The following is a 24,036-nucleotide window of genomic DNA, read 5'->3' as shown; positions in this document are numbered from 1 at the left end:
AAGAACACTGACACAGTATTTCTGTCATTTAGGGGCCTCTAAACCTCCCGTGCCGTAGTAAGAAAGAGTATTACCTCACACTCTCTGTTCTAGTTGTTGACATGCTAACATAGCCCTTTAAGGGTTTTAAATCAAAGCTCTTTTGCTGAACTGATCTAGATTTTCTCTTTGGGGATTTTTCTTTTTTCTAATCTAAATTAGTCTGGAACGTGGACAAAAAATGTAGGACAAAAATAGAGACATGACCATTTCTGGCAGTTGATTTGGTACAGTCTAGTGTTGTGTGGTGGTTAAAATCATCAGCTCTGGAGTGATGGCCTGGGCTTAAAGTGCAGCTCTGCCACTTATTAGCGGTGTGACCTTGAGCAAGGCCCTTCACTCCCTGAACCCCGTATGTGTGTGCGTTGGGGATAATAATAAAATTCCTACTTCACAGAGTGTCACGAGAATTAAATGAAAAGCATTTAACGTAGTTCTTTCTTGGCCTGCTTTGAAGAGATCCAGGACTTTTCATTATGCTATTAACGTTTATAACAGTTCAATGATTTATAGTCATCCAAGTCAGAATGTTAAATAAGCAGTTAGGATAAAAAGCATAGGGAATTTGGAATTTCAGTACTTACATGTGTAGTCTTCTCTCTAACTGTACTTGCCTTGTGACCTTAAGCAATTAGTTATTGCCTTCATTGTTCAATAGTGTTGGCCGGGCATCTGAATTTTTTTAAACTGATTTTAAAATTTAGATGGTGTTGGTTTAATAATCACTTCACATTTCACTAACTTGTTCACTCTGTGTCTTCTGTTTTGACTCAAAATTGGTACTCCAAAACTAAAGCAGGAAGGGACCCTGGCTAGTCCAGTGGTTTCAGGGCTTTCCATGGTCCTTTAGAGTTTCAAGGCGGCATATTTAAGTGTCCTTCCACCCTACTTTCAACCTCTTGGTTTATGTATTAATATATATAAGATTCCAAATAAGGTTTTTTTTACAAAAACAATTTGTCAGCCACTGATCTAGTACATTTTGCAGGTGATGAAACTGAGGCATGGGAAGGTTAAATGGCATGTCTAAGTCACATATCCTGTTAAGTGGAAGAGCAGAAACTCAGCTTCCTGCTCTTGTCTTGACATTTACACATATATACCAAAGTGAAATTTACTTACTACACATGCAAAAAAGATGGAATGTGCTGTTTAGTTTGTTTTCGTTTTGCTTTTTAAATGAAGTTACGTAGAGAGAGAGAGCCTCCACCCCCTTTGGTCTCGAAATTTCTTTCATCTTCTGTTCATACACACAAATGTAGCTCTACCCTTCTTTTATTTCAAAGAAGATTGGGAATATTACCTTATTGATAAGCGTACAGAGAATAAAAGCTCTGATATTCATGCCAGTAGTTTAGAAAAACTGAGATCCTTAAAATGCCCTATGGATCATTAAAGAAATATTAACCTATACTTACTATAAGTTTTAGTGTATGTTTTATCACACGTTAGCTCTTTAAAAATTAAGTGCTATATAAAATAATTATTTTAATCCTAGTATCATAACTAGAGTGTTCCCCTTGTACTGCATTTGGATTTCCCAAGTAGACTTCTAAAGCAATTCTACTGCAGTTAAGTTTCCTGCCCTGACTCTTGCTTTTGCTCTCATGTGTACAAATGTGAGATGTCCTAAAAGATAAATCTTAATACATTTAAATTGCCTAAGTGTTTTGTCTCATTGAATATGGCAAATTGTTGACACCATGGGCAATATCACTTGGTGTCCTATTAGTTAGTTACTTTAACTATTGTATGTAGTTTACTTTGTAATTTTTTCCTTCATGCTCTCAAGATAGAACTGACAGATATTTTTTTGTCATTTCTCTTTTAGGAGGTGGTAAAAGTTTGTGTTACCAGCTCCCCGCCTGTGTTTCTCCTGGGGTCACAATTGTCATTTCTCCATTGAGATCACTTATAGTAGATCAAGTCCAAAAGCTGACTTCATTGGATGTAAGTTAAAACACAACACTACCAATTATAACAAAAATACTAATAAAAACATAACTTAAAAATAATTGTATTTCAATACTGTTACCTTTTTTATTTAATAGTTCATGAATTATAAGAATAAAACACAACAGTTACATTTTTTACATTTAAGCACAAGTCCTTGAAAATTCTGATAGATAACCTGTAGTTTATCTGATTTTATTCTAGAAAAATGTATTTTAGTAAGAATTTCTAACTTGTATTTTGCTGATATAAATTTCTCGTGCATTAATATGACAGGATTTTTTTTTACTACTGCCAGATCAACATAGTTCTCACTCCCTTAATATCTTAAAATGCATACACATGCACGTGCCCACACACATATGTCCTTTTTCCTCCTGGCTAAGATTAAGAAAGTATATGAATGCATTCTACTAAGTCCTGCATAATGTGATCAAACAGAACTGTTTTCAGTGCCTTGAGCCACCCCCCTCCAACAAGGTTTTCACCCCACGGTTTGATTTTTCTCCTAAAGAATTAATGTATTTGTGCAGTGATGGTAGCCATTGTTCAACCATTCCTGTTGTTACGGCCCTCTCGTTGTTGTTAATGCATTAAAATCCTAAAGATACATTTACGTAAAGAAAAATGTGGTCGTATATTAGGACTGAAGCTCTCGCATGCTGAATTCGTATTTATCTTACTTACAAATAGGAAAACCAAAGGAAGTAAACAATGAGAAGACTCTCTTGATTTCTAGTTAATAAGGTTTTTTTTAAAAATATGTACTGATTATTATTGTTATATTGAAATTATCTTTCCTTTGACAAGTTTGATGTGTGACTTGTAAAATATTTATAAAACTAAGGATAAATATAAGCTTAAGTCAAAATAATGTGTGAAATTTTAATTGTTTACTACTGTCATACTTAGATTCCAGCTACTTATCTGACAGGTGATAAGACTGACTCTGAAGCTGCAAGTATTTACCTCCAGTTATCAAAAAAAGACCCAATTATAAAACTTCTGTATGTTACTCCAGAGAAGGTTTGTAATTTATCATTATTTTAAAATATGATATTAAATCTGTGTTAGAAAAACAATCCAGTTCTCCCTGTTGAGTAGGGAAAAACCCAGTTTTCCCCTCCTGTGTTTCTCTCCTTTACTACTCACATAGAATACTTCATTCCGGTCACCAAATGTGGGGAGCTTTTTTCTTTACACCAAGCAGTTCTTGTAACACCAGCCAAATGTCCTAAAATTTAACTTAATTGTGATACTGCCCACCCAGAGGTCGTGTCAGAGCCCACAGGTTCAGGGCTCAATCCCACAAGGTTGTTCCCAGCCCACTTCAGATGCCAGTCACAAGTAGTAGGTCCCCAGGTTACCTATGACTTCTGTCCTATTTGGCTACAAATCAGAGGTTCCCATGGCCCCCTTCTCAGTTTCAATTAGTTTGCTAGAGTGGCCCATAGAACTCAAGAAACACTTATGATTGCCAGTTGATGAAAGGAGATGATAAAGGGACACATGAACAGCCAGATGAAGGGTGAGGTCTGGGAGGATCCCGAGCACAGGAGCTTTGATCCCCGTGGAGTTGGGCTGTGTCACCCTCCTAGGGTGGATGTGTTTGGTGTTCTGGAAACTCTGAGCCCTGTACTTTTGGGATTTTTTTTGGAGACTTCCTCATGCAGGCATGATCCTCTCTGGAGGATGGGGAGTGGGGCTGAAAACGCTAAGCTTCTCATCATGACTTACTCTTTTTTTGGGGGGACGTGGAACAGGACTTTATTGGGGAACAGTGTGTACTTCCAGGACTTTTTTCCAAGTCAAGTTGTTGTTCTTTCAGTCTTCGTGAGTAGTGGAGGGCGCAGCTCAGCTCCAGGTCCAGTTGCCGTTGCTAGTTGCAGGGGGCACAGCCCACCATCCCTTGCAGGAATCGAACCGGCAACCTTGTGGTTGAGAGCCCACTGGCCCATGTGGGAATCAAACCGGCAGCCTTCAGAGTTAGGAGCATGGAGCTCTAACCGCCTGAGCCACCAGGCCGGCCCATGACTTACTCTTTCTGGTGACCAGCTGCCACACAGGAGCCTACCCAGAGTCACCTCACTAAAGTAAACAGTGCTCCCTAGTTCTGTTTATCACTTAATTACAAAGGGTTCAGGAACTAGGTGCAGGCAGCAACCAATATATATTTTCTTCTATTATCTCATAGAAGTCCATTAGAATACACATATTTTTAAACTTGGACATAATTTCTGATTTACAGTATAGTGTAAGAATTCTGTATGACTTTCACCCAGAAACCCCAAATGGTAACATTTTACTGTAATTGCTTTGTCATTCTCCATTTTTTTTTAAGCATTTGAGAGTAAGTTACAGACATGATATCCTTTTAACCCTAAATACTTCACTGTGCATTTACTAAAACCAGGAATTCTCTTTCATAACTTCAATACAGTTATCAAAATCAGAAAATGTTCACGATACGCTATGACTTAATCTATAAACCTTATTCCAATTTCATTAGTTATCTCAATAATGTCCTTTACAGCAAAACAAAATCCTAGATTATGCATCGCATTTAATTGTCACTTTAAACAATCTCTCTTTTTATCTTTTGCGATTTTGACAATTTTGAAGAGTGAAAGCCAGTTATTTTGAGGACTGTCACTCAATTTGAGTTTATCTTGTATTTCCTTGTGGTTAGACACATGTCATTCATTTTGGCAAGAATATCAGAAGTAATGATAAATTCTCAAGGCATCCTATCAGGAGGCATTTGATGTCAGTTCCTTCTGTTGCTAGTGATCTTAGTTAACCTTGATCCCTTGGATAAGGTGGTGTCTGCTGGATTTCTCCACTGTAAAGTTACATTTTTCTCTTTTTGTGTGTGAGTGTAATTTTTTGGCCTTTGTAATAGTAGGTATCCTGTTGTGGGATACTCTGAGACTGTGTAAATATCCTGTTACTCATCAGACTTTTACATAAGAGTTTTATCATCCACTGGTGACTCGCCATCAGTTACTACTAGAACAGATGCCAAATGATGGTTTTTCGTATTTAATTGGTATTCTGCTACGAGGAAGAGCTTTCCCTTTACTCACATATTCATTTATATCAATATGAAATCAGGGAATTTTAATTTATACAGTGGGCTGGAATCGATGATCATTATGTTGATATTCTGATTGTCCAGGATTTGGCCAGTGAGAAACCTCCATCAAACTGGCTTCTGTGTCCTTTTGACATGTCCCTGTCAAGGTGTGGGTGCCAGATGTGGTCATTGATACTGGGATGTCATGGCTTCTAGGCCCTATCGTGGACAGAGCTACGAAATATAAACACATATACATACAAATATATATGTGTATACGTGCATGTGTATATGTATGTTTATGTATCCCCCCCACCCAGTGACATGCATGCAAGTCACACATCTATAACCCTGTTCCCAATGTAAATGTGTGGTGACCGAGGGCCAGAAAAAAAGTTTTAGAACCACTGACCTGATACATAACCGCTGAATGTGGGTGAACATTCTAAAATGTCTCTGCTATTTTCTATTCTGCTAATTCTCTTTATAGGTGGGAAGAAGAACCAATTTTCTGTGAGGATCTTAATGAAGCTTAAGTTGTATTGTAGTGGAACTTAAAGACAATGGAATCCTGGAGGTGATGTGGTACTTAAATGTTTTTAAATGTCTAATTTATTTCTAGGTCTGTGCAAGTAACAGACTGATTTGTACTCTGGAGAATCTGTATGAGAGGAAGCTCTTGGCACGGTTTGTTATTGATGAAGCACATTGTGTCAGTCAGGTAAATAACTGTTTTTTATGCCTTGAAATATCGATACATATATACTGACACACACACACACACACACACAAGCATGTATATATCCTCAGAACTAAATAGAAAAAAATACATTGGATGAATTATTCTACTATTTTACTGAAGAATAAGGTGGTTCTTAATATAGTGAGCAGTGTTTGCTTTGTATAAAAGATTCGAATAGTCTGAAAAGTGGTATGTTGTTTTTTTTCCAACTAGTGGGGACATGATTTTCGTCAAGATTACAAAAGAATGAATATGGTTCGCCAGAAGTTTCCCTCCGTTCCAATGATGGCTCTTACTGCCACAGCTAATCTCAGGGTACAGAAGGACATCCTCACTCAGCTGAAGATTCTCAGACCTCAAGTGTAAGTTGTTGCAAGTCATAAATTTAAAACCCTGGGGCATTGGTTCTTGGATTCCTGCACAATAATCACCTATGGAGCTTAAAAATCCCAATGCCCAGGATGTACCTGATGCCAATTAGGTCAGAATTTTGGGGCTGATAGCTGGTGTATTTTTAGAAATCCTCAAGTGACTCTGGTGTGGGAACCAGGGCCCTAGGGCTTTTCTTCACTTACTGGAATGAAAAGTCTCCCCATAGCTATTTTGTAAGTGGGGATAAAGTGCATGCTGTCCTGTTATTCCCGGGATAGTCCCAGGAATAAATGAGCTCTTATTTATGTAATTTTGACTTCCGCACATCCTAGAGGATATGTCGTGAAATGAACCAATGACACTGCTTTGTCATTTTCCCATGAAGTCCCAATTACATCCAGGATGTTGAAAACAGTCCAGAAACTATGTATAACAGCCTTTTTACTTTGTTTTCATCTCAACAACAAAGGGCTTCTTGCTGCCACCCATCCATAGTTACTCAAAACAAAAAATACAATAGAAAAAATATCCCCACATATATAGATTATACTGCATGAGTTTGTAGACACAGGTGCATTCTCTGATAGGTTCATTCACTCAGGAAATATTTACTTAACAGCTATTGTGTACTGAGGTGAAAATATTTTTTCCTTCCAATTTGTTAGTGGATGCTTTGAGTTTGAGCAATGTCTGAAAGAATAATGACTAATATATGTTGGGGTGAATTTTTAAAGCATACCTTTTGTTCATTTGGAATGAAAGACAATAAGTTGGCTCTATAAATATTATGATCTAGAAAAACAGTAACAGCATCTCTCAGTGGGTTGTGAGAAGAGCTGGAAGTGAAGGATCTGACGGGGTCATGACATTAAAGTAGCTACCAAGACCTCTGCAGACTAAACGTGTTTTGAGTGCAAGAATTTTAGGGTCCTCCAAATTTTATATGTGTAATCACAAAATTTGGAATGAAATATTTTAGTTCAATCTCACAGAAAGGTGTGTAGAATTTGGGGGAAAAACACATTTTGCTTCCATAGTTAATAAACATAACATTATATTTAAAGTTTTAGTGAATAATCTACATGCTAGAAATTTACTATAACAGTACAGCATTGATCTATGAAAGCTTTTCTTTTTTTTTACAGGCAATGTTTTAAGCTTTTTTTTCCCCACCATTTTTTGCCAGAAGCAATCTACTGTTCTTTTAGATCAGTAATACTAATTTGCCAAAGGCCCATAGTTAAAAAGAAATAAGTTCAGTTCACCTTTTGAATAACTTTGTAGGTATGGAATTTGTCATTTTTTTTTAGTATACATTGCACGTGTATATTTAGAAGCAGACACCTTTAATATCTTTCCCTAGTAGTGTGTGTAGGAGATTTGCCTGAAAAAGCAATAGATTATACATTTCCTGAGTCTAGCATGTGGTGCCCTGTACATAATTGGCACTCAGTAAGAATGAGTAAATGAAACATATGGAGGAATTTTGGTAAATGTGGATAAAATATGAAAATTTGAGCAAGGCTTTGACTCTAATATGTTTCGTACTTCTGTATTTGGGAAGATTGAAATCCCTCAGTGGAAGTGAAAGAATGTAATGAACACTTTCCGGTACATTTTTTCCTGATCATCTTTTCGGCCAGTAAACCCCTTGTTTGGATTCAACTTGCCCAACTGCTGCTGTGTTATGGCTAAGGCAGGTACCTTTAGGGATGGAGCTGTGGTCCCCAACCATATGACTGGCAAAATAAGGCAGATAATTAGTTACTCATTTTCCCTTTTCAGGGAAATATAACCTAAAAAATGCTTTAGCAAGATTTATCCAGTGACTATTAAATATTCTTGTTACTCTTTCACTTAAATGAAACTTGGATCCAATATATTCAAAAGAGTTGGGGAAATCAAAATAAGTTTCACTACACCTTTCCTAATATATTTTCGACATATATTTTTATTGTGTGATATGCTTTTATGTAATAGTTTTGTGAAAACTGTGTGACTGCTGATTAGCTCTTTCAGATAACTGAACATGACTACCATGTTACCTAGTTGCCAAATCCAATTTTCATTGCCAAACCAATCAGCCAAATTAGACTTATTTTTTTACATATACAAAAGAAGATTCTGTTTTTTAATTCACATAAACTCGTACTTGTCCTCATGACAAGGATTTCAGTCCCAAAAGCAACGAAAGCTGAACACAAATTGATTCCATTTCCTGACACATCACTTAAAATGACATGAGTTTGACACCCGGGATCTAATAATATTTTCCATTTTAATAGCAACATCAGTGCTCCTTAGTGACAATACAATGAAATCCAAAACTTCTTTTAAAAATAAAATCTTTATTGAGATTTACCATGACATTTACCCATTTAAAAGTTAGAATTTAGTGGAGGGTTTTGTATTTTCAGAGTTGTACAATCGCCCCTTAAATCTAAGTTTAGAACATTTTCGTCACCTCCAGAGAAACCTGGTGCTCATTAGCAGTCACTCTCCATCCTCCCTCCCTTGTTCGTGCTCCTCTTCTTTCACTCAGCATATTTTCGAGGGTCATCCATGTTGTAAGCATGTGTCAGTACTTCATTCATTTTTATGGCCGAGTAATCTTCCATTGTATAGGCATTCCATATTTTATTTATCCATTCATCAGTTGATGGGAGCTGTCTCTAACTAGAATATTTGGTAATTCCAAATATTCCACTTTCCAACAGGCCAAGTAAGATTTGTTCTATGTACAAAAAAAAAAAAAAAGATTTGTTCTATGTATTAAATAAACTCTGAGAGACTTACCTTTTTCATTATAACAAATTGTGGGAATACTGCTTTTAGTTAGTTGGAGTTTAGCAGTCCTTTTGCAGTAGAGAGATTTGTTTTGGTTATAATGGGATTTGAGATCTACACCTTTATATCTTAATCTCATGTCATTTTATTATTTTTTTAGTAAAAGTAATTTGTTTGACTAAATTAGTAAACATTTCTAAGTTTTCAATTGTCACAAATCAAAAAATTTTTCAGATTATGTGCCAGGTGTCTTTAATATACCAGCTTTATTGAGATATAATCCACATACCGTACAATTCCCCTATTTAAAGTGTACAGTTCCGTGTTCTTAGTATAGTCAGAGTTGTGAAACCATCACCACAGTAAATTTTAGAATGTTTTCATCACCCTGAAAACATCCCATGTCCATTAGTAGTCAATCCCCTTTCCCCTCACATCCCCCACCAGCCCTAGGCAACCACTAATCTACCTGCTGTTTATAGATTTGCCTATTCGTGGTATCTCATATAAATAGAATCATCTGATATGTCATCTTTTGTGACTGGCTTCTTTTAGCATAATGTTTTCAAAGTTTATTGCTGGATAATATTCTATTGTGTGGGTATACCACCTTTCATTTACCCATTGTTGAATGCTGGGGTTGTTTTCCAGTTTTTTGCTATTATGAATAATGCTACTATGAACCTTCATATACATTAATTTGTGGACCTATGTTTTCATTTCTCTTGGGCGTGTCTACCCAGGAGTAGAATTGTTGAGTCATATGGTAACTCTATTTTTAACTTTTTGAAGAACTGCTATTTTCCAAAGTCACTGCACCATTTTACATTCCCACCAGCAGTGTAGTGAGTTCTGATTTCATCAGAACTTGCTTTGTCTCTTTTTTGACCCAAAGTGTTTTTTTTCTTTTTTTAATAAGCATGAAACATTCTGAAATTGTAACGTAAAATGTAGGGAAAACCAATAAGGCCATTCTTGTGTACAGTCATTTCAACATTTCTATTGGTAGGGATACTCACGCACCAATCACAACTCACGCCCAAATCAACTCAAATAACTTTTGAGATTATCTACATCATTTGTATTCTTGAGCGATTTTTTTTATGGCACAATTTTATCAGGACTGTAGTTTCCTTTGCCGTGGCTGTGATTGTAAATAATTGAGAGTGATCAAAATAGTCCATAGTTGTATCAATCTTTTGTCTCCCACCTCTTTGCCACCGTCTGCTGCACACTTGTCTGCCATTTCAAGCGCTAAAAGAGAGCTCTGAGTGTTTTGTACATAGAAATGATATCGTAAGACGGGTGGTTTCAAAGTATTGTTTGATTGTAATGCATTCTATGACAACAGTCAGGGATGCGAGAAGCAACGTCACAAAGTGAAAATCATCCTCTCTCCCACCACCTTACTCAGTATATCTGAAATCAGAACAGCCCAATAAAGACCAAAAGACTTCATTCCTGATGTTACACTTTACTCTTAACAGAAATACATAAAGACATGAAGCCCTACTAAGGGTTTCTGATTCTTTGATTAAAGAAAGTTTCACGTACACCCATACTGTATTCAATTTGTTTTGTTGGGCGTCCTGGAGGTTTTTACATCCAGAATCGCATGGTAATAAAGTTCAGAATGGGTCAATAGTAGGGTTTGTGTGTGTGTGTGTGTGTGTGTGTGTGTGTGTGTGTGTGAGATTATTTTTAGAAAGTGAGAGGACAATTGTGAAAGGAATAAACGGGGCAGGAGTAACCAGCAGGATGTGACTGTAGGAACACTCTCAGATCAGCCTTTTAGGAAAAAGAATGTGAAAATGGAGGATCTGGAAATCAATTCCTTTAAAACTATCTTTGCTCATGTGCCTTTAGGAAGTCTTTGTGAACCCCTAGGGTTAATCATACCCCAACTTTAGACCACGGATTTAAAAAGAAGTTGGACTGTGGTTTAGAACTCTGAAAAGAGGTCTAAGCTGGGGGCAAAGGGTGGGACTCTTGGGGAGTGGTATTTGGGTGCATGAGAGTGTGGTCCCTGAAGAAGGTAATGTAGGGGGGGAGAAGAGGAGAGCCTGGCATTTGGGGCCTGGTTGTCACTTAAGGAGTAAGCAAAGGAAGACGAGGAGATGGAGAAATCAGAGAGGTAAAGGGAATGTAAGATTGTGAGAGCTGATGGAGGTTTTCAGTTAGGATAGCCAGCAGTATAGAGTGACACGTCAGAGGGTGAGGTCTGAAAATAGAGGAGAGCAAAGACCAAATGCAGGTGGAAGGTTACTACTGCTTCCTGAGTGGCCTTCTTACCTCTACGGAGCCCCCTCAGGAACGTGGCTGCCCTCCATATGCGAGGCATTCTTTAGTCTTAAAACTAAACAAGAGTGTCCTACAGGTGGCAACACCTGGACCTGTCTAGCTTGGAATTAGATACAAAAACAGAAAGACAGTGGTTTTTGTTCACCCTCTTGCCTCCCTCTGATCCCCCGTCCGCTGTAATAGCAGCTTCCTCATCACAGGTATTGCCGTTTATGGTCTCTGTTTCCTTCTGTCAAACCAGGCACTGCAGGGTCTTTATGCTCATAGAACCTGAAGTTCCACAGTGTTCTCTCTCCTTCCTGTGGAGATGTTGGAACCTCAGGCAGTGGAGGGTCTCTACAGGGCCAGTGACCCTGTGACAGTTCCCTCACCTTTCTTTAGTTTTAATGGCTTTGATAAAACAATTCTGGTAGAAAAGTAACGGGCAAAAACAGCATGGACGTGATGAGAGTGGGAATTGGATGTACGGTTAGTTGTTGGGGGCATAAATGTCTCCTGAGAAACTTGCCATTGGAGGGGAAGAAAGGTAGGATGCCAGCTGCAGCAGAGTGTAGGGTCAAGAGAAGCTTTTACTGTTTCTAGTATTGGTGATCTTAGAACATATTCAGAGACAAAAGGGAAAAATTCACAGAAGAGACTGAAATACAAGAGAGGAGAAAATGGAGAGGAAGAGCTCCCTGAGGAAGTGGGGTACCCGGGGCAACTGACCAGAGACAGGGGCACATCTGTCTCAGCGTCACCCACATTCCCTTTGGGGTGCAGAGTGTGGTACTCTGGGGCTTGAGCTGCCCTGCAGTCAGCTCTTTATGTACACAGTCAAAATTTGGGAATACTGGTGGCCTAAAAATGTGCATTTTTTGTTGTGATTTCCTTAATCTTTTTGTTTTGTTTTTCTTTTTCCCCCTTTTCCGCCTCCCCACCGGTTCAAGCCGTTGTTTTCTCAGTCTGTGTAGTTTACAGCTCCGGAGAGCTGTTGTTCACAATCTTAGCTGTAGAGGGCGCAGCTCACTGGCCCATGTGGGCATCGAACCAGCAACCTCGGTGTTAGGAGCATGGTTCTCTAACCACCTGAGCAGCTGGGACAGCCCCTAACCTTCTCTACTTTTGATCAACCTCGTCTTGGAGCCTGGGCGCCTGACTTTCCTGTCTTTTCTGCGTGTTGTTTTCTTCTACAGTCCTTCTTATTTTTTTTATTTAGTACTATTGACACTCCCTTCTTGTCACCGTTCTTTTTGTTAGCCCTTAACCTAACTTCTATTTCAGTGTTCTATTATGTAAGCCACCAGTGACAATATTCAATTTCACACAACTTTATGATTAGGTTTGCATTTTGGAAAATCATTATTTAATTTTTGAAGGTGCTTGAAACTATGTTTTCTTATAATAACAAAATTTTATGTTTTGGACTTCTTTTAGGTTTACCATGAGCTTTAACAGACATAATCTGAAATACTACGTGTTACCAAAAAAGCCTAAAAAGGTGGCATTTGATTGCTTAGAATGGATCAAAAAGCATCACCCACGTGAGTACAGCCATGTGATGAATTATGTCTAGAAGTAATAAACGTCTTTTTAGTGCCACAATAGAATATATAAAATTGCATATTAAGCATTTCTCATTATGATAGCACTGGCTTTCTATTTATAGAGCAGAATATTGCAACTCTTTCAATTCTGGAAATTATAAAATCTCATTTGGTTTGGTAACAATAAACCCTAACAAAAATATATTAAATAATCCCTCCTACATCGCTGTATTATAATTTGTGTTTTCAATGCCTTTCCTCTGGCTTGTATCAGTGTATGAATTATATAGGTCTTTGTTTTAGTGACTTTTCCCAAGTGGGTCTCCTTTTAAGTTATATTAACTAAAATGAGATTCTGAAATTCATGGTAGTTTTTCATATAACAACCCCCTTTCCACTTTTCCATGGACAATTTTTTTGTTAAACATCTTTATTTCATTTTTTTAAAATTAGTATACATATTTGTTTAAACAAATCAAACAATGCAGAGACAGACCAGGGAAAAGTGAGTAATTTTCCTCTCTAAGCTCCCCTCTCCCGGAGGCTCACATTAATTGCTTAGTGTGCATATTTATACCTTTGGCTCTACCATAGAGAGATGACTTTTTCTTTAATGCCTTTCATTTCTAATCTTAAAACTAACATACATAAAGACAACAAATATATTACATGCTCTTTGAAGAAAATTTAAAAAGTGACAAAAAGAAGAAAGCAAAAGACAAACCTTACCTCAAGATAAGTCAGTGTTCTCATTTTGGTTTATTTCTTTCTAATAATTTTTGTGTGCATTTTTCTTTCCATTAGCATTCTATATAACCGCCTTTCTATACTTAACCTGTTTTATATCTTGAGCATTTTCCCTTGTCTTTTTAAAAGCTTGGAGAACCACTTGATAGTTATATTTTATTTCATAATTTATTTTCTTAGTTATTCCCCTAATGTTGGCCATTAAAATTTTTCTAATTTTTAAAATTATAAGCAAAACTTTTTGCATAAGTCCTTATACCACTTCATTTTATAGGTTAGTTTTCTAGAAGGAAACTGAATCAAAAGGTAGAAGCATTTCTAGAGTTCTTGTTACATATTGCCGTATGTGGTCTACAAAGTTTGTGTAAGGGCGCCTTCCCGTTTTCTAGCCAGTGTGAAATAGAGCCCAGGTTTGTCCAGGTCCCACTTCAGGAGACATTCAGAGGGACAGGATTAAAGGTCAAATCTTATCATTTCCAGTGCATTTGACTTTCTTCCTTGAATTATTCTACCTACATGATTTTCCTCTACTATAGGAAAACTATGGGGGTCTATTTATGGTTCATGTATTTCTAACAACATAATGAAAATTGGTATTTATGTTATAAGTCCTCATTTCTTGGCAGATGATTCAGGGATAATTTACTGCCTCTCCAGGCGAGAATGTGACACAATGGCTGACACCTTACAGAAGAATGGTCTCGCTGCTCTTGCTTATCATGCTGGCCTCAGTGATTGTGCCAGAGATGAAGTACAGCACAAGTGGATCAATCAGGATGGCTGCCAGGTAACATTTTTAAGATAAACAAACACATAATTTTTTTATAGTATATAAGCAAACTTGCCCATGTAGAATGAAAATTGTTTTTACCTTAAGTAGTGAACATCAAAATAAGACTGAAATTGAAAAAAACAGATGGTTTTTAAGACTTCTAAAGTTTCTTTTTCTTTCTTACATCAAAAACATTTTTACTGAGATGTAATTCATATACCATAAAGTTCACCCTTTCAAAGTTTGCAAGTCAGTGGTTTTTGGTATAGTCACAAGGTTAGTATAGCAGCCATCACCACTAATTCTAGAACATTTCATCATCTGAAAAAGAAACCCCATACCCATCAGTAGTCACTCCCAACCCCCATTCCCTGGCAACCACTAATCTACTAATCCGTCTCAATGTTTTCAAGATCTGTCCACGTTGTAGCATATATCAGTACTTCATTCCTTTTTGTAGCCAGATAATGTTCCATTGTATGGTATGCCATAGTTCGCTATCCATTCCTCAGCTGGTAGACATTTGGTTGTGTCTACTTTTTGGCTATTGAACATTTATGTATAAATTTTTGTGTGAACATGTTTTCAATTCTCTTGGGTATACAGGAATGGAATTGCTTAATCATATAGTAACTATGTTTAACTTTTTGAGGAACTGCCAAACTTTTCCAAAACAGCTACAGAATTTCGCATTCCTACCAGCAATGTATGAGGTTCTAATGTGTCTGCCTCCTTGTTAACACACATTACTGTCTCTCTTTTTTACTACATCCATACAAGGATGGATTTGAGGAAAACAAATAATAATTTTTTTCAGGCAGTGAAGTTTTCAGCACACACACACAAAAAAATTACCCTGAACATAGGAAAAATATCTCTCAAAATTATTTTTTTAAGGGAAAACAGAAGAAAATCTTTGAGAATATCAGTCTAGTATCCTCAGAAAGATGTAAGAAGACTTGACTTACATGAACCAGAAGCAGTTTGCCATAATATCACAGACTGTGATGAAGGGCGATAAAAATGCAGTTTACCCAAATAAGAAAATTCAAGAAAACCAAAACAAATAGAATTATATATCAAGACACAGATGGTCTGACTCAGTGTAGACATTTGAATCAATGATGTAGTAAATAACTTGAGAATGTGAAGGGAAGAAACAAATGTGATATGTTGGTGACAGGGAATAGGGGTTTAGCCCAAGAATAGTAAGTGTACCCAAGGAAGATATCAGGGTAGATGAAATATATACAGTAGTTAAATGTATTATAAATAAATGTATAAATACATAAGAATTTAAAAGACAAAAATTACTAGGGAAAATCTTACTTGTAGACATAGTTCAACACTTTGATTTGCAAAAGCTGAAAAATTATATTTATCAAGGTAAATAGTTACTCCGTAAAGAACGAAAACCAGACATACCTGAGACTGTTGTACTAAATTTAAAAAGTAGGAACAGACTTTCTTTAGAACCAGAAGAAGGAAGATTGAGACTGAAGAATTTCATACCCAGCTCATTGTCACTTATGTTGAAAACAACAGAAAGGCATTTTCAGATATGTAGAAGTTCAGAAAATATATCACTGATTTATCTTCACTGAAATCATTACAGATTTCAATCTTCCCAAATTAATTTATATATTTAATTAAAATTCTAGTGTTTTTTTCCTTTGATATAAACTTTCTCTAAAGTTTTCTGGGAAGAATATTCAAGTAAAAGTAACAAAGAATTAGTGAAGAAATTAACACGTGAACACTGGCTTTGCAATGCATTATAGATAGATCAATGGAACAGAAATCTAGAAACAGACTGGAAAACATGTAAAACCAATATATGATGAGGAACACATTAAAAATTAATGAGGGGGGCAGCCAGTTAACTCAGTTGGTTAGAGCATGGTGCTCTTATCAACAAGGTTGCCGGTTCGAGCCCCACATGGGCCACTGTGACCTGCGCCCTCCACAATTAGATTGAAACAACTACTTGACTTGGAGCTGATGGGTCCTGGAAAAACACACTTAAAAAAAAAAAATTAGTGAGGGAGGGAAGATTATTCAACTACAGGTACCGGTTACCTAATGTGGGGAATCATTTTGGATCTTCATATCAAAATGAATGACAGGTAAATAAAGGTATTGGTATTTTAAAATGTATGAATTCTGAGTAAAAGAGAACCTAAGCTTAAAAACAGCCCAAAAGAAAGTAATCACTAAAAATGATTAAAAACCTGAAGAACTCAACACTTTTGTATCGATAAAATTAAACGTAACAGCAAAGTAAGAAATGTATCGTCAGCAAATAAAACATAATGAAGAGCCTGTAAAAATTTGTTAAGAAAAACATGAGTCTTAAGTAATCAAGAGACTGTTGAAGAGGAAGAACTACAAAAGGCTAAATTCAAATGTTTTTTTAAAGTGCTGCTTTGCTAATAATCAAAGGAATTCAAATTTAAAACAGTAAGAGATCATTTTCACCTCTTGTCTTAGCAAACTAACTAGCTGTTGGGGACAGTGCTGTCACAGGCAGATGCCTACAGTGCTCATTACAGCCTTTCTGGAAAACAGTGTGGCGGATGAGTCTATCAAGAGCCTCAAATCTGAAATGCAGCCATGGAATTTATATCAGTGTTATCTTTCGTAGTAAATATCCTAATAGCTGTTCACTACTAAAAAGCCTATATGTGAATAGCCTAAACGTCCTGAGAGAATGATTGGTTACACTGTGGTCCTACAATCCTGCCATTAAAAATGATTTATGAAGAATTTTTTAAGGATATGAAAATGTTCAAGTGTTAATGATGGAGAAAGGTAATAAAAAATAGAATTTAAAAGTGTGTAATCTCAAACATAAAAAATAATTGAAAAATAGACAAGAAAAAAAGCCGATTTTTTTCAAGTTCTTTAAATCTTTATATATAGTATAAATATTCTACAATATATACATGCATTTATATATATAACACTTTGATCAAAAATATGGTTTTAAAAATTGGTAAGGTTTCTTTCTTTCTTTCTTTCTCTCTTTCTCTTTTTCTCTTTTTTTAAACTTTTATTTATTTTAAATGTGTTTTTCCAGGACCCATCAGCACCAAGTCAAGTAGTTTCAATCTAGTTGTGGAGGGCGCAGCTTACAGTGGCCCATGTGGGGATTGAATCGGCAACCTTGTTGTTAAGAGCACTGCGCTCTAACCAACTGAGCCATCTGGCTGCCCTCTTTCTCTTTTTAATATTTATTTTATTTTTCAGTTACAGTTGACATATAATATTATATTAGTTCCAGGTGTACCACATAGTGGTTAGTCATTTATGCAATTTATGAAGTGATCACCCCAATAAATCTAGTACCCACCTGACACCATGCATAGTTATTACAACATTATTGACTATCCATCATTGGATGAATGGATAAAGAAGAGGTGGTACATATGTACAATAGAATATTACTCAGCCATTAAAAAGAATGAGATCTTGTCATATGTGACAACATGGATGGACCTAGAGGGTACTGTGCTGAGTGGAGTAAGTCAGACAGAGAAAGACAAATGCCATATGATTTCACTTATATGTGGAATCTAAAGAACAAAATAAACAAAATAGAAACAAACTCATGGATACAAAGAACATTTTGATGGTTGCCAGCTGGGAGGGGGGTTTGGAGGGTGGGTGAAAATAGGGAAGGGATTAAGTACAAATTGATAGTTATGAAATAGTCATGGATTTTTTTTTTAAAGGTAATTGTTTCTGCTCTCAGACCAACTAATCCAACTGGACAGCCTTGATAGATTAGTGAGATAGAATAAAACTTGGTTGTTTTTCTTCACAAAGAAATGATTGTAGCCTGAAGTTTTAAAAGCAACACAAATAAAGAAGGAAGTAACAACTGAACAAAGCCAGTGTTCCCACTTATGAGCAATAAGAGCTTTCAAAAAGAGTTGGCATCCTCAGTGACCTTGAACCATGTGCCCACCCAATCTGGGAGACGTACCCGGGCTTCTTGGAACCCTGCGGGCCTGTGGGCTGGGACATCTCGCTCCACCGCCTCCCCGCCTGCTCTCTACCGCTGGAGGCTGTGGTAGACTTCCTCTCTCCAAGGAGATTTGTCTTTGATCAAAGCACCGTGGCTGACTAACCTAGAGTTCAGGCTGCTGCCATTCCCAGCATGGATGACTGTACCCACTTGCCATCCACATGCTCTGTAGCTTCAGTCCTTTTCTCTGGTACTCACAGTTACTGAAACCATGGCATTAACCTCCTTCTGGCTGTCAGAGAGTCCAGTTGCTTTTCAAATACTGTGCTTGCAGTACCAATTCATTTATTGAAGTGCTAAAAAACAGACTTGCAGCTTTATTTGTATAGTGTAATTTTTCCTGGAGATATAATGTTTTTGTCAGGGTTAAATAGGTCCTAAATTTGCACCTGAAATGGATACTCTTGAAAATGACTTTTTTACTAAAAGCTGATTTATCAAGCTCCTGAAATGTAACTATCACCTTGCTTCCACTAAGTGATTTGCATAGGCCCAAATCGGTGGTCTCTAGCCTTTTTTCTTTTAGTATAAGCAATTCTCAAACTTTTACCAACATGAGTTCCAATAAAAATTTCACTTTTTGACTTTGAAATCAGCTGATGAATAAAAGGAGTTGGTGTGTGATGAGCTGCTGTCACTGGGAAGACAGATGGTAGGCACTGGAACAGGTCAGAATGCTGTTACTGAATCATCCGAGACGCTGGCAGCAGTGACCTCTGAAAGCTCAAGCCTGGGGAAGCCCTGAGCTCCTGGGTAGCACATTTCTGACCACTGGCCTGGATATCCTGGCTGTGTGAGCAACAGCCCTCCCACCTCCATATCAAAAACATAAGAGAACAAACAATGACAACGCATGGCGAGGTGACTGCTATTGATTCTGGTTCCCCTACATGATAATACCAAGCCACACCGAGCTTCTCTACCTTCTTGGGTCTTAATAGAACTGCAGATTGTCAGTGTGAAAATCTCCTATCAGTCATGATAAATAATGGAACAAAGTTAAGGTATTAGGTTGTTGCATAGAGTACATTTTAAAGTAAGAAGATAAAGCTTTTAGAAGCATCTGTTACTAAATGTTTCTTTAAATGCATTATGAGTCTAATAGGCTGTTGCTCTTACATCAGGTTATCTGTGCAACAGTTGCCTTTGGAATGGGGATTGACAAACCCGATGTGCGATTTGTGATCCACGCCTCTCTCCCTAAATCCATCGAGGGTTACTACCAAGAATCTGGCAGAGCTGGAAGAGATGGGGAGATATCTCACTGCCTGCTTTTCTATACCTATTATGATGTGACCAGACTGAAGAGACTTATACTGAGTAAGTCCTCTTCAGTCTTGAGCTAGTAGTAATCTACTCCTGCTATTGTGGTACTTTTGGTCTAGTTTTCCTTAAGTAGTCATAGAAAAATAGAGGTGCTTATATGAATATGGAAGTTTTATTTTAGCTCATTTTTATGATAAAAGTATTGCATGCTTGTTATATAAAACTCACATGATAGACATGTATCAGATTTCCAAACCATGCCTTGTATACACTCCTGCCCTAAGAAATAACGCCTGTTTCCTTTCTGTCCTTCCAGACTTAGTTTTTGCATGCATGGTTGCATATAACACATTTTTCATACATGCAAAAAGGTGAAACAGGGAAAATAATGAGCTCTCATATGCCATCATATAGGTTAAGAATTTAAACTTCATAAATATATGTGTGTGTGTGTGTATATATATATCTCCTTCTCCTATCTCATCCCTCTACCCTCTCCATTAGGCAGTATCTTGTATTTGGTGTTCACCTTTCCCAAATGTATGCATTTTACAATGTAAATGGAATTATGTTATATGTGGTTTTAATATATATAGTAACCTGATTTTTTTCAGTCAACACTAGTGTAATTATGACTCCAATTAATATGCATAGCTTGACAATAGAGAATTCCATTGTATGGTTATTCACATTTATTTAACCAATCCCCTTTTAATAGATGCTTAGATTGCTTATTGTTTTTCACTGTTATCAGTCTTGAATATCCTTGTACAGATATCTGTGGGCATTTATGCAATTACGTAGGATAAATTTCTAGAGTTAGACTTGCTGGGTCAAAGTGAATATATATTTTAGAATTTTATTATGTCCTTTGCTCATTTTTCTACTGGGTCATGATAGTTAAATACGTAAGTACATTTTCTTAATAAATTTGCCTGTTTTGAGACCACTTTTGAATGAACTCTGGCAGAAATACTGAACCTGGGAAATGGCACTTACCAAGCATTGTACCAAATAATGTATCACCTGATTTGCTTGCAACCACTGGCTTTTGGTGTAGAGTTAGTCCTGTGAGAAAGTGGCTTCAGAAAGGTTTTGTAACCTGCCCCCAAGAGCACCGATGTGGCGGCAGCAGCAGCAGTGGTAAGAGGAGTGGTTGTGATATTTAGAGATCACATTTCTTTAGCATTTACCATATGCTGCTGTCTTAAGAGCTTTACATGTATCACTTCATTTCGTCTTCACAACAACACTAAAAGATGCTACTATTACTCATTTATAGAGGAGGAAAATGAGATACAGAGCGGGTAAGTGGCAGAGCCTGATGGAACCTACTGTGTCCATTTGTGTTCTTAAACAGAACCTGTATTAAGTTAGGTCCAAACAATTGAATAAGTATTTAAGTCCTAACCACTTGGCAACCATTTGAAAAAAATGAGACTCATAAAGTAGGGAGGAAAAATTTTATTTCATTCTTAACTGACTACAGCTGCTTACAAGTAGAAAGTATGTACATGTTATTCTCAAAGCTTGGAATCGGACTGGAAACCGCCACCCTCATTCGTCTTCTTCTTCTCATTGATTTTTCTGGAGGTACTTGTTTTTTCATAGAACTACCAAAAATTGAACTTCAGTAAGATGTCATTGGAGGGAATGGGGGACACCATGAGCTACCTCAAGCTAGTAGTTCATGTGGTCTTCAACAGATGTCAGGTATTGCTGTGTTTTCCTAAAATGTAAAATACCCTGCCAGTGCCCCATGGGTTCACTGCAGCACCCCGAGTTCCTTGGCGTACAATTTCGGAACCACTGGCTTAGCCACTTTCATCCCAGAACACAGGCAATGCATAGCTCACTGCCATAGTTCCATGCTCTGTTTCTCTGGCTGTGCAGTGCATGCTTGTATGATAAGTGTAGTAAATATAATGCAAATCTTCCATCATTGGGAATAATGAAGATTTGCAACAAAATTTTTAGGTACTCCTGACCAAATGTATAAATCTACATTTATACCTATAAAACTAAAATCCTGAGGGATGAACATAAATATTCAATTAATTACAGTATAGAATAATGCCATATTGATATCTAATACTATTAATAATAGTTTTATTTCATTTAGTATTTAAAGTTATATAAATCTATTGTAAATATTTCTGTGATATTTATTCTTTTCTATTTTTCTACTCTAATAAGGATGTTTTGCTATGTTCATCTCTTTTAGTGGAAAAAGATGGAAACCATCATACAAAAGAGACTCACGTCAATAATTTGTATAGTATGGTACATTACTGTGAAAATATAACAGAGTGCAGGAGAATACAGCTTTTGGCTTACTTTGGTGAAATTGGATTTAATCCTGATTTTTGTAAGAAATACCCAGATGTTTCTTGTGATAACTGCTGTACAACAAAGGTAAAAAAAAAAGTTATCAATTCTTTGTAAAGGGAATTGCCAAGATTTTTTTTTATTCTCTTAATTTACAAAAGTTAGATGACAGTTGTGGACTCCAAGGGATTAAACAAGGGAAAGATGGCTTCCTCCCCAGAGTAATTTGGAATGGAAACATTTTAATATTAAATCTATGGAATATCTTTAGAATTAAAAGCCCATGAAAAAATATACTGGACTAACCAAAATACTGAGGTTATATACATGCACTGATAATTATAGGATATTTTAGAAATATCATTAATCTGTAAAGATCCAAAAAAATCTAATATGGGCAGGTAGAATATTTTCACTTCAACTCTAATCTATATTTAAAGATCTCAATTTCAAAAGAGTTTAATAACTGGTGTGCTGTATGTTTGGATTCAGATCAACTAGATTGCTATATAAATTGGTTTTTAAAAAACTGAAGAATAATGACAGTAGCTTCTGGATGAATTTGCTATCATTTGTCCTAAAAACAGCCTTGGGGGCCTGTTAAATTCAGTCACTGGGCACTTATTGTACCTCTTATGGTAATTCGATGTTTTAATGTCTACTGTACTTTATAGTTTACAGAGCATTTTCACATTTGATGATATGATTTGAAATGTGTGTGTAAAGTGCTGGGGATTCACAAGTGAATGTAGGGTGGGCCAATTCGTAGACTGGAGGGGTGACAGATGTATGTATTCGTGTCATTGTAATATTGTGTGATCAGTGCAGTTAAAAAGACACAGCGCTAGGCGGAGCAGAGGCAGCTTTCCCTTGGGGTGGAATCTGTGGGTTCGTGGCCATCTCCACTCACTGCACCCCACACTAGACATTGCCACTCAGGTCACTCATTCAACAAATATTTGTTGAGTGCACTGTCCTGGGAGTTCAGGGTACATCACAGAGCAAAATATAGAGATTCCTGCACTTGAGGAGCTTACGTTCTAGCAGAGGGAGGCTGAATACAAACCATAGCCATAAGAAGCACATGTTAAGGGGTAAGAACTGTGGTGAACAGCACTGCAGTATAACGGATGGGATGCAGGATGCAGGATTAAACCAAGTGGTCCCGGGAAGTCTTATTGCAAAGATGACACCAGAGCAAGACCTTGAAGGAGGGAGTTAGCTGAGCAGCTCTCTGGATGGGGGCATTCTTGACTGAAGCCCAGAACAAAGGCCCTAAGGTGGGGGGCACGCCTGTGTGTTTGAGGGACCGCCAGGGAGCCTGTGTGGCTGAGCTCCGAGCTCGTTAGGGGAAGGGTAATGGCAGGCCTGACTGACCCTCAGCCGAAATGTTTAGGGAAGCCTGTCTCGCAGGGAAGATCTGGAGTTCATCTGAGGGCGTGTTGAGTTAGATAATGTCTGTTAGATCCAGGAATTCGGAAAAGAGGCAGGTGGTGCATATAAATTTGGAAGTTGTTAGCTTATAGATGGTATTTAAAGCCATGAGAGTAGATGGAATCTTCAGGGGTATGAGTTTAGGCAAAAGAAAAGAAAACCAAAGACAGCCCAGGGACATTGAGAGAGTGAGGAAAGAGGAAGAACTAGGAAAGGAGACTAAGAAAGAACTAGTAAGGTAAGAGGAAAACTAAGTGTTTCAGGGAGTAGGAGGTGCTAACTAGTCAAATGCCGCTGCTAAGTGAAGGCCTGAGAATTCCCCATGGGTTTAGCAGTGCAGGAATCACGGAGACTTTGACCTGACCGGTTTCAGCAGAGTGGGGCAAAATCGGAGGCAGTGAACGTATAGAACTCTTTCAAGTTTTGCTTCGAGGATGAACAGAATTGAAACAGTCGCTGGCAGGGAAGTGGAGTCAAGAAAAGACAGGAGAAGTAAACATGTCAGATGCGGATTACCAACAGGGCATGAAACATGATGTGTAAGGAGAAGGGAGAATTGCGGGAGCAATGTTCTTTGGTAGGCGAGGGGTTGGCACCTGTACCTTGGGAGAGAGACTGGCTTACCTGGATAGTCCGTCTATAATAATAGGGGGAACAATGAGG

General features: G+C 37.3%; 1 protein-coding gene across 2 annotated transcripts in view; it reads left to right on the top strand.

Moving 5' to 3' along the window:
• The window catches only part of BLM (BLM RecQ like helicase), a 60,506-nt gene that overhangs the window by 21,343 nt on the left and 15,127 nt on the right, over window positions 1-24,036 (top strand). The window contains exons 9-16 of one of the 2 annotated variants that reach the window (XM_019716110.2): window positions 1,871-1,989; window positions 2,905-3,018; window positions 5,691-5,789; window positions 6,024-6,172; window positions 12,687-12,793; window positions 14,170-14,330; window positions 19,470-19,665; window positions 21,836-22,026. In XM_019716110.2, the coding sequence (XP_019571669.2) occupies window positions 1,871-1,989; window positions 2,905-3,018; window positions 5,691-5,789; window positions 6,024-6,172; window positions 12,687-12,793; window positions 14,170-14,330; window positions 19,470-19,665; window positions 21,836-22,026 (1,136 nt within the window). Of the gene's footprint in view, window positions 1-1,870; window positions 1,990-2,904; window positions 3,019-5,690; window positions 5,790-6,023; window positions 6,173-12,686; window positions 12,794-14,169; window positions 14,331-19,469; window positions 19,666-21,835; window positions 22,027-24,036 lie in introns of those variants that run through there. The other variant, XM_074318132.1, reaches the window with a different exon arrangement.

Source organism: Rhinolophus sinicus, chromosome 13, assembly GCF_057876585.1.
Source record: "Rhinolophus sinicus isolate RSI-liver-muscle chromosome 13, RSI-T2T, whole genome shotgun sequence".
Classification (NCBI taxonomy): Eukaryota; Metazoa; Chordata; class Mammalia; order Chiroptera; family Rhinolophidae; genus Rhinolophus; species Rhinolophus sinicus.
The sequence above is the reverse complement of the archived record's forward strand: the minus strand, read 5'-3'. Positions and strand labels throughout refer to the sequence as shown.